The 11,411-nt window shown below is 32.7% G+C and overlaps 1 protein-coding gene across 1 annotated transcript; it reads left to right on the forward strand.

Moving 5' to 3' along the window:
- Nucleotides 1-259: 259 nt before the first annotated feature.
- LOC149559638 (citrate-binding protein-like) lies at nt 260-1,588 on the forward strand. The gene is made up of 2 exons (XM_089823485.1): nt 260-601; nt 1,211-1,588. The coding sequence occupies exons 1-2, from the start codon at nt 341-343 to the stop codon at nt 1,541-1,543; spliced, it is 594 nt and encodes a 197-aa protein (XP_089679611.1). The 5' UTR covers nt 260-340; the 3' UTR covers nt 1,544-1,588.
- The last annotated feature ends 9,823 nt before the right edge of the window (nt 1,589-11,411 follow it).

Consider the following 11,411-nt stretch of genomic DNA (forward strand, 5'->3'; position numbering starts at 1 on the left):
AAAGTTTTTAATATAATACTCCAACAATTTTACAATAAGTTATTGAACGAGGATTGACAAGGTTCATTAAAATATCTCGTGACAGTGATCTCATTCCTTACATCATCCTTTTATTACTTAATTTAATTTCAATAATATTTTACTAGACGGACGCCTCCATGTTTCCTGGACCAATGATTTCCATCTCCTAAGCGGACCTCAATTTTTCAAAACTGCAATACAATATGCTCTCCCTGTAAATACCCAGAGGATTGTATGTAATACTCAATGAAGTTTGGGCTTTTCTATGGGATTTTTCTTTGTATAGGTAGTGGATATTTCCAAACCTTGAAATTACAGAATGACATGGAAGTTTGGGCTTTTCTGTGGGATTTTTCTTTGTATAGGTAGTGGATATGGAGTCTCAGCCGCGTCTTTGACTGATGGGTTTACTCAGCATGTTTTAACCGATGAAAATTTTAAGATACAGAAACCTTATGATAAGAACGTATCCGAGCGTTACAGCTACATAGATGGCGTCCATTCCATGTGGGTTTACAACAAAGACAAACCCTTTAAACCAGACAGCACAACGGATCCAAGAACAGAAATCCGCATACAGGTAAGTTCATTCTATTCTTCTATTCAATTCAATCTTATTTACACCATCTACAATGTTTCTGGTATAAGATTTCTACGTGTAACTGTGAATTTGAATTGGGTTTAATTAATGTGTGAGATTAGTGGGATATTTCTTATAATGAATTGTTTTTAATATATATTAAGATTTTTTTATTTCTATTACTTTTTCTTTAATTCTATTACATGAAATCAACATTTCAAAGAGGAGCTCTCTTCATCTCTTCATTTTAATTTCCTCCTACAACTTTCTTCATTCCAATAATGATAATGGACCGTTGACTATGATTTCAAATGTTGATGGAAATAATATTGAAACAATAGAATCTAAAAATACACAACACTTCTAAATATATTTATTTATATATTTTTAAGCAATATTTAAGATAATTGTGATCTATCATTAACATCACGATGTTATTGTGTTTCTAGATATACAACTCTTAATCCATCACGAAAATAAGAAAGAACAGGACATGAAGAAGCTGTCATCTTTTGTTGAACTTGGAGTTTTGTCATCTATATATTTTTTCAACTTAGGGTTTGTGAAAAAATGCATGGATATGACAATTAGGGTTTTGTGAAAATGCAGGGATATGATTATAAGAGCGGTATATGGCAATTTGAGGCTGATGGGTATGTTCCGCTGGGATCAAATGGAGTATGCGTGATGCAAATTCATGGCTTTGTTGTACACGCCACTGTGTTAATGTTATTTGTTATCGATGGAGATATAAAATATTACCATTCAAAAGTGATGGTGTCAAATATCTATGATAGGTGGATTCATTTCAATGTGATCCATGACACAGACAAGAGGATAGTTTCCGTGTTTGCAGATGGACAGGAGACATTAACAGTTAATGTTACAGGTGGTGATAGCTATTACTTTAAGTCTGGAGTTTACGCTCAGAAGAATTCTTAATCTTGTGTGGAATCTCGCTGGAAAAATATTAAAATTTGGAGCAAATAGTTTGAGTCCGCGAGTGTAGTTGATTGTTGGCAGTATGTATTTGGAGTATGCTATGTTGTGTGTGTTAGGATTTCTAAATAAGTGTAATCTTTAAGTGAGATGCGTAAAGATAAATCTATGATTTCAGCTATGATGCAATTCTAAAGACTATAATATAATAATAATAAAGGTAATGGTAGTCTTGTAGTCTCATGCACAAGTTAGCTTTCAATTTTTGTTCTTTTAAATAGTATATCGTAATCATTATTGTTTGTTTTGAGATCGAGGATGATTTGGATGGCATTTGTGAAATCTTGTAAATTTTTAATTTTAATATATTATAAATTATATTTTAAGAGGATCTTTAATTTTCAATTAGACTATTATTCTAATATGAATTACATTTATCAAATGTCTTTTAAAGGCATTCAATAATTTGACTTTTTTTTACAACTAGTTAAGAATTACAATGACAGCTAATGTAGAGGTCAAAACTAAATGTATTCCTAGCTCTCTTGTACTATTATAGTTTATATTTTTCACCATCCCATTATCCATTTCAACTTCTAAGGATGACACAAGCTGCTAATCTTTTGTGTCTAGCTAAATATGTGCTAAGTTGTCTTAAATTAATATAAGTAAAATAAATACTTGTGTTTGTCCCTTTTGTGATATTAGAGAAGATTTTAAACTTAAAACAGAAACTATTTCTCATTTTATTAGTAATATTTAATTCACATTATTATTAGGTCAACTACAACATACAATGTCCTTAGTGGCACAATAAATATTACTTTCTAACACCTGACTAGTTTTCATTATTGGTATTAGAGTGTATCGAACTTTATAAGTCCGATTACATTAGGTCAAAGTATCTGAAAAATGAATCAAAGGAAAGAACTCTTTCAACTATGTTTTTCTATGCTTCATATCTCTACAAACAGATGAATACAAAAATTGGCTTTGTAGAGCTTTTCCATGTATTGATCGGGTTACTTCAAGGAAAAAATACATAAAGGTTAGAAACTTATTCAATAAATTTCTCTAATAGAAATAGTTTATCTTGCAAAATAAGGAAAACTAAAAGTGAGACCTTCCATTTTAAGGTCCACCTAAAGTTTGAAATCTCAGACTTTATTGTAAAATTTGATGTAGATGTTCAAAGTGGAAAAATTAATTTTTTAAATCACATGATAGAGACTAAAAACCTAATATTTTCTCTTATTAAATAAAAACCCAAAATAAAGAACAATACGAAATTAAGAAAAAATATTAACAAAAATATTGTTCAACTATAAATTTGAATCTCAAGCAACCTGAATTTGTGTAATATTTTTAAGATGAATATTTCCCTTAAAAATTATATTAAGAGACATATATGCAATAGTGGCTTCCTTCACATAAAAAAGGGAATTATCAATTCAAATTTGTATTTATATTTTCTAAGCATGGTCAAAAAATCTTGTCATTAAGATATAGAACTTTAGGAGCTATAATGTCCTAGACTATTACCACTTATGTCATTGATATATTTAACTAAAAGACTTTTTACACTATATTTATAGATAAATAAAATAAAATAATTTTTTTTTAATAAATATGTAACAAAATTAAAGGGTAGTATCAATTTTATAGGAAGATAGATGAATCTAATAAAGATCAACTACAAAAAACATCAAATTCAGAGGATGGTTAAATGAAATGAAAAATTTATGAATTAAAGAAAAATAATTAATGAATTAAAGCAAGTTTATTATTTGGTTTAAATGACATTATGATAACCAAGAATATGGATTAGAACATAATCAAACTCTTGATATGGATTTTTATAATTTAGATAATATTTTTGTAATGAATATTTCTAGAATTTGGATAATATTTTTGTAATGAATAAGCAGAATGATGTAAATTTGTACAAAACTAGATGTGTTTGTTTCTTTATCAAAAATAATATGAAATATAGACATTATCAAGTTTTAGTTAATATAATGGAGATGTAGAAGACTATCTTGTAAACTAAAGTGATATTGTCTTAGTGATTGATCATTATCTTTGTACTACCTAATTTACTATCATTTATTATAAAATGTCAAATTATTCTCTTAGTATTTTAAGTTTTTTTTTGTTAATATATATGTACATAACATCAAATATGGGAGGTTCATAGTGATTTGGGTTGTAGATATAATTTTTTTTTATCAACTCTAATGCTTTTGATTAAGGGAAAATAGGTTTTGCAAGACCCCCAAAACTATTTACAATGAAATAAGGCGAGAACCAAACCCTATAAGAAAAAAATCCCAAATCCATAGAAATAATTGTAGTATTCCAAAGCCTCGCCAAAAAAATATAACCAAGAAGGGATAACAAAATATATAACTAGCTACATATTAAGTCAAGAATGGAATAAAAAGGAAAAGGCAACTAAAGAACAAGCTACCCTGGTCAATTTTAAAAGAATTCTCCATCAAACTTGAATAAAAAGAGAACAAGTAAAAAATAATAATATTTCTTGTTGGTTCCCTTCTCATGATAATAAAGGTTCATATTGAAGGAATGTGAAGACCTCTTAGAATATTTTCCTTTAACTATTGTATATCCCTCTTCAACCTAAGTAGACACATCCTACTAAGACAAAAAATATTGTAGAGATATCTTAGCCAAGCTTGAGCCCAATTGATGCCTACAAAAATATCCTGAATATAATTAGCTAAAGAAAAATAAATCACCAAAGTATTAATTTTGCAATTCTAGAACAAGAAGAATCAACCTAGGCCAAGGAAGAGGTATCAAAAAAGTAAAACCTACCAGAAAACTTGCTAGTAGGAGATAAATCAGCGACCAACATGGGTGTAATAGAAATATTTGTAGAAATACTAGAAGAAACAAAGACCCAAGACGGATAAAAATAGAATCAACATTGAATATATCCATAGGATCCTCACTAATAGGAGAGATCAAATATATAATAGGTTCAACACTAGAAAAAGAAGATGAGAGAAAGTGAGTGTGGATCCAAGAATAATAGTAGGTTTGGAAGGACAACCTTTAACACAACAATCATGTAGCATAAGTGGGGAACTCTTATGATAAGATCTCTTGTTAAGAGAATTATAGTGAAAGGAATTTCCTTTACTACGACAAGTCGGCTTCTTCATCTTACCTAACCCACAATGAGATAGAACATGACCCATTTTAAATCATATCCTATATCTAAAAGGAAACCCTTTATATTCCAAGGGTTAGATATAGGTGACTTCCCTTAGAAGTACTAATTACAATCTATTCATAGAAGCACTTTGAGTCATCCAACTTAACATGAATAGAAGAATATGTAGAATGAAGAATACAAAATCAATCTCTTGTGAGAAGTGAGTTCAATACTTTATAATACTATATGTAATAGGGTTAAGGTGTCTAACAAGGATAGATAAACTATATGTATGGAAAAGACTCCTAATAGGGTTCAAAAATTTCACAAGGTACTTTTTATTACTAGATCATTTTTTGGGTACCTTCCCCACAAGGGTTTTCCCTTGGCTAGGTTTCCCCAGTCACCAAAATATGGTGTTATGAGTTTCTTTATGGGATGCTTATTTTTAGTATTCAGTTTAAATTTTTATGCATGTGTAAAGTTAATTTTGGACCCCAAGAAGGTGGCCTAGGATATCTGCACTCTCAAATTTAAGGTTGGCAATACATTAAATTCCTCCTTTTCCAGTGCTTATTTTTGGCTCACTTTCATTTCATTGTGTTTGTCCTTTTTATCTTCTTTTTGCTATCTTTCCCCTCTTAGTTGACCTTATCTAATTGTTTTTACATACTGTGTAAACTATGTGTTTTGGGTTCCCTATATAGTCTCATTTTACTTAATAAAATACATATTCATATTCAGTTAAAGTTTTAGGAACCATTTGCAACATGTTTAGTAGCTAATATAAATCAGCTAGAAATGTATTCTCTACATTATTTTAGAAAAGTATTCCTTCATATAATGACTATATAACGACTATTCAATACTAAGTTTACATTAAAGAAAGATATAGAATTCATATCAATCTGAGAAAGAGATAAGTTGTGAAAAATGAACCAAAACCTAAAAGTCCCATAGAACTTCATATTTTTTACAGATGAGTCTTTTGGTAAAGTTTTATGGTGTAATTCTCACCCATAGCATGGCTTAAAAGCCAAGAATAGTGAATTATTTTATAATTAGTAAATATAGAAATGTGCCTAGATACATTCCTCAATATACATAGGAAACTAAAACTAAAATATCTCTATCACACATGCATGACCACTACACTTATATTGAGATCTAGATAGAGTTATGATCAGAATATGCATCTAACATAAATCTTTGTAAAATATGTCAAGAATTTGTTTTTAGTTATCTATTCTACTTTCTAAAAAAAGTTAAATTTATTTATGCAATTTTTATTTAACAAATATAATGTATTATATGTGGAAGTTAAATGTAATTCTAAAAGTTCATTAAAAATACTCACTTTTGATAATTTAAAGTAAAGATCAACAAAAAAATGTTAAAAATATATATTTCCTATGTGAAATGAACATGGAGTCTTATGACCAATTTCTCTAACTGTCATTATTCTAAGCTAAGATACCAAAAAAGAGTAATGGACTTGTTCAATAGATTGTGGGTTCAAACTCTTGGTCCTCTAAGCATTTGCAATGACTGGAAATCTAAATCATGTCACCATTTCAATGAGTTGTGGTAGAGTTCTTTCATGACACAATTAAATATTAATAGCAATATCACAATTTGACTTGCCATAGAAATTATCTCCTACTTATCAATTGATGAGCTTAAGGAGCTTTCTAATGAATGGTTCATAAGGCCCAACACTTGCTAAAGATTTTTCAAATGGGGTTGCAAGTTTGGGGTTTAACCATGGAGGAAACTCCATCATTAAACATGTTTAGGCTAGAATAGTACTGGGATGGGTGACCTCTTGGGAAGTCTCGGTGCTTCACCCCTATGAACATCACCTAGATCCCATGAGTGCTAAGTGTTTCATTTATTCTCACGAGAGATGGATTCATGTTGAATCACTACTCATGAAACATGGTTCATTGAGTTTGACTCAAAAATCACATAATTAAATCCTGATAGCATATCCCAGTTTGACTTGTTATGGAAATTATCTACTACTTATTAATTGATGAGCTTAAGGGGCTTTCTAGTGAATGATTCATAAGGCACAACATTTGGTGAAGTTTTTTCAAATGGGGTTGCAAACTTTGGGTTTAACCATGGAGGAAACTCTGTAGTGTGCACTTAGGCTGGGGTAGTACTGGGATGGGTGACCTCTTGGGAAGTCTCGGTGCTTTACCCCTATGAGCATCACCTAGATTCAATGAGTGCTAAGTGTTCTATTTATTCTCATGAGAGATGGATTCATGTTGAATCACTACTCATGAAACATGGATCAATGAGTTTGACTCAAAAATCACACAGTTAAATCTTGATAGCAATATCACAATTTGACTTGCTGTGGAAATTGTATCCTACTTACCAGTTCGAAACAGATTATAGAAATTCATCGAAGAATATATAAGTTAGTTATTCACTATAATATACGATGGTGAGACTTAAGGATATGAGTTCTTATGAAGGTGATGAGCATATGAAAACTCAATATACTTCCGACTCTTATCTGCCTGCTGTGATTGTGTCATATGACCCAATGCAATGATTGCTAGGTATGCACAAGAGGTATGCATTCTAGTATATGGTTATCAGCCCAAATAACTAGTATCAACGGCTTTGACAGTGTTAATTACCTGATTTATGTTGAGAAACATGTGTCTCAACCTTGCAATCTTTTCTTCGAAAATTCCAGAATTAGTTTGTGGGAGTTTTCCACTTGTTTATGCATTGGAAAGTGGTTAGTGAGTTGTTAAATGAGTCTTGTCCTTAGTAGAATATAGGTAGACTATTTTTAGAGCCTTGATGACTCATTTTGTGACTTTTATGGGGGTCTAGACTAAGAGAAAAAATTGTGGACGGGATTACTATTTTTAACCTGGTTGTTTTTCCATATTAGAAATATAAATGTCAAAAATGGGTAACATGTGGCATGGTAGCTTTGCTCATGGTTTTGTAAAACCATAAGTGGTTTCTAGGTTGTAAAATCACTATAAAAGGAGGGCTTGGGGAGGTGTTTTTGTAATTGAGTTTAATTTGCAAGATTGGTGCTAGAAGGAGTCTCTCCAAGTTCGAGTTGTGGTGATGCACTCTTGTAAGAACTTGCATTGCAAGTGTATTGTAATCATCTTGGTTTGATAATACATTGTACGAGTTTTGGAGGGTGGGGTTTTTCTCCCGGGAGGGTTTCCCCATGGTAATCACTGTGTTGTGTGTTCTTTGTTATTTTGATTATGTTATTATGCATTTCTTGAGATCTTTACAATAGTTACTTTGATTTGCATAAACGTCCTCTCAAAGATTAGCATAGGAAGTGATTCTGCGCACCTTTGCTTCCTTACAAGTGGTATAAGAGCCTAGCCAATTTTGGTTCTATTTGTTGGGTACAAGGTTTTTTGAGCTAATCAAGGTTTGAGTGGGAGCTTGTGTAGAGCATTTCATTTCTGTGTTGCAGGATTGAAATGATGGCAAGCATGTCAGGGAGAATTGATGTTGAAAATTTTTCTGGCATAAACTTTGAGATGTGGAAGCTAAAGATGGAAGATCTGTTGTCTGATAAGGATCTATGGGATGCAATTGATGAGAACAAGCTGAGGCCCACATATCTGACATTAGCTACACAATATGATGTGAATGATAGAAAATCTAAAGGTCTCATCAGATTGTGTCTTGCAGACTCGATTCTGATTAATGTCCATGAAGAACCTACCACGAAGAAGCTTTGGAAAAAGCTTAGTGAGATCTATCAAGTGAAATCACTTGTGAATAAGATTTTTTTGAGGAAGAAGTTGTATTCCTTGAGAACGGAATAAGGTGGACAAATTTTTGAGCATCTGGAAAGGTTTAATATGTTGGTGACTCAGTTGACCTCAGTAGGGGTGCCAATGGATGAAGAAGAAATCTGTCAAATCTTGTTATGTTTGTTGCCAGACTCATGGGATAGTCTTGTGATGGCTATAGGGAGCACTTCAGTTGTCTTGAAGATGGAGGATGTTGTTGGTTCTCTACTTTATGAGGAGATCAAAAGGAAGGTCTCTCTGAATGCCAAAGAGGCTTTGAGTGTTCGCGAAAGACCAAAAGAAAGAGGCAAGAACGAAAAGCAGCATGGCCATTCTAAGTCCAAAAATAAGGGGAGATCAAAATCCCCTAGTAAGTCCAAGGCAATTTGCTGGAATTGCGGCAAACCTGGAAACTTTCGAAATGACTACAAAGAGGAGAAGAAAAAGAAGAAGAGGAAGAAGCAAGATTCTGATTCTAAGTCCAAGAAAGAAGATGGAGATGCTTTCATTGCAGTCTTGGCCACTCATGCAAGTGAAAATGCATGGTTAATAGATTTAGTTGCATCTTTCCACATGACTCCTAATAGGAACTGGTTTAGTAAGTATGAAAATTTTGATGTTGGTAAGGTGTATTTGGGTGATAATTCAGTACTTGATATTGTTGGTCGTGGAAGTATTTGTGTGAAATTTTCTAATGGTAGAATTAGAATATTTGATGGTGTCTTTCATATCCCTAGACTAGCAAGGAATTTGTTATTTGTTAGTAAGCTAATAGATGTGGGTGTGCATGTACAGTTTTCTGAAGTAGGTGTAAAAATGGTTAGAGGCACTATGGTAATAGCAAGAGGAAGTAGATTGGGTACATTATACCAACTTGATGCATGCACAGTCGAGTGCAATAGTACTTTTGATAAGATTGTGAAAAAGACTACTCAGTTGGAGAAGGAGAGAGTTTCTCTTTCAACAAATGGTCATGGTTTTTGGGTACCCAAGGGTGCTCTGTCTATCGAATCAAAGTTTCTTGTAGAGAAGACTATGTTATGGCACTAGAGACTTTGCCACATAGGTGAGAAGGGTCTACGGACCTTGAAAAATAAGAACCTTGTTGATGGGTTGAATGACTGCAATCTTGAGTTTGATTTTTGTGAGCATTGTATCTATGGTAAACAAAACCACATTTAGTTTTACTCGAGTTCTCATAAGTCTTCATGTATTTTGGATCTAATTCATTCGGATGTATTTCTTCCAGTTGATGCTCCTTCTATTGGTAGATCAATTTATTATGTTTCTTTCATTGATGATTTCAGTAGAAGAACATGGGTTTATTTCCTTTGGAGTAAAGCTGAAGTTTTCAGTTGTTTCAAAGAATTTAAGGCAATGGTTGAATTGCAAACTGAAAAGAATATAAAATGTTTGAGAACTGATAATGATGGTGAATTTTGCTCCAATATTTTTAACACATTTTGTAAAGATTGTGGTATTAAAAGAGAGAAGACAACTTCGTATTCTCCACAGCAAAATGGAGTTGGAGAAAGAATGAATAGGACCCTGATGGAGAAGGCTAGGAATATGCTGAGTGGTGTTGGACTAGAACAAAAGTTATGGGCTGAAGTTGTAGCCACTGCCTACTACCTGATAAACAAGTCTCCTACATTAGCTCTTGTTGATAAGATGCCAATGGAAGTGTGGTCGGGCGACAAGCCTTCACTTAGACATCTGAGAGTGTTTGGTTGTGAGGCATATGCTCATGTGCCAAAGGAGAAGCAAACAAAATTGGACAACAAAGCTGTCAAATGTATCTTCATCGGATATAGTTATGGTGTGAAAGCATACAAGCTTTGGGATCCTATTGCACAAAAGGTATTTTATTCCAGAAGTGTTATTTTTAGAGAAACTAAGCCTTCTTCTGTTACAGTGCAGCCAGAATAAATTAAAGAAAAGAAATATGTGATTCAACTTCCTGCTACACCTGAGAAAGTTCAATCAAGGCCCTTAGAAAGACGAGATGTTGAAGAGAGCTCTACGAGATCTGAATCATCAAAGGAAGAGGGAGAACCTAATCACGAAACTGAACCTCCTGAACCTAAACCAAATCTTGTTCGAAGATCTACTAGACAAAGGAAACCACCTGAAAGGTATGGGTATTCTCCTGATGATTGGAGGTGCATATTTGCATTGAATGCTAACATTGATGAATCAAGATCTATAGAAGAAGCTCTTGGTATGAATGATTCAGAGTCCTGGAAAATAGCCATGGATGAAGAAATGGTAGCTCTTAAGAGGAATTGAATGTGGGACCTTGTACCATTGCTTGAAGGAAGAAGCCTATTGGTTGTAAATGGGTGTTCAAAAGGAAGATGGGTTTAGATGGAAGCATTGAGAAGTATAAAGCATGTTTGGTTGCAAAAGGTTACTCTCAAGTTGAGGGAGTAGATTATGGTGAGATTTTTTCTCCAGTAGCCAAAATGACATCCATTAGATTTTTGCTTTCTATTGTAGCAGCTTATGATCTAGAGATCAAGCAAATGGATGTGAAAACTGCTTTCCTTCATGGAGATTTGGAGGAAGAAATTTACATGTCACAGCCAGAGCACTATGTGGTGAAAGGTAAAAGTCATTTGGTCTGTAAATTGAAGAAATCCTTGTATTGTTTAAAACAAAGTCCTAGGATGTGGTACCATAAGTTTGATACATATGTGTTGAGTTTGGGATTTGTACGATCTAAATCTGATCATTGTATATATTTCAAATCTGATAGTGATGGTTTTCTAGTTATTGCCTTGTATGTCGATGACATGTTGTTTATTGGCAAAGGAAAAGGTTTGATTGCAAAGTTAAAATCTCAACTTTCAATAAAGTTTGAAATGAAATATCTTGGTGCAGCTAGGCA

The sequence above is a fragment of the Cupressus sempervirens genome, chromosome 4 (genome assembly GCF_028749045.1).
Source record: "Cupressus sempervirens isolate cs-2001-9-10 chromosome 4, ASM2874904v1, whole genome shotgun sequence".
Classification (NCBI taxonomy): Eukaryota; Viridiplantae; Streptophyta; class Pinopsida; order Cupressales; family Cupressaceae; genus Cupressus; species Cupressus sempervirens.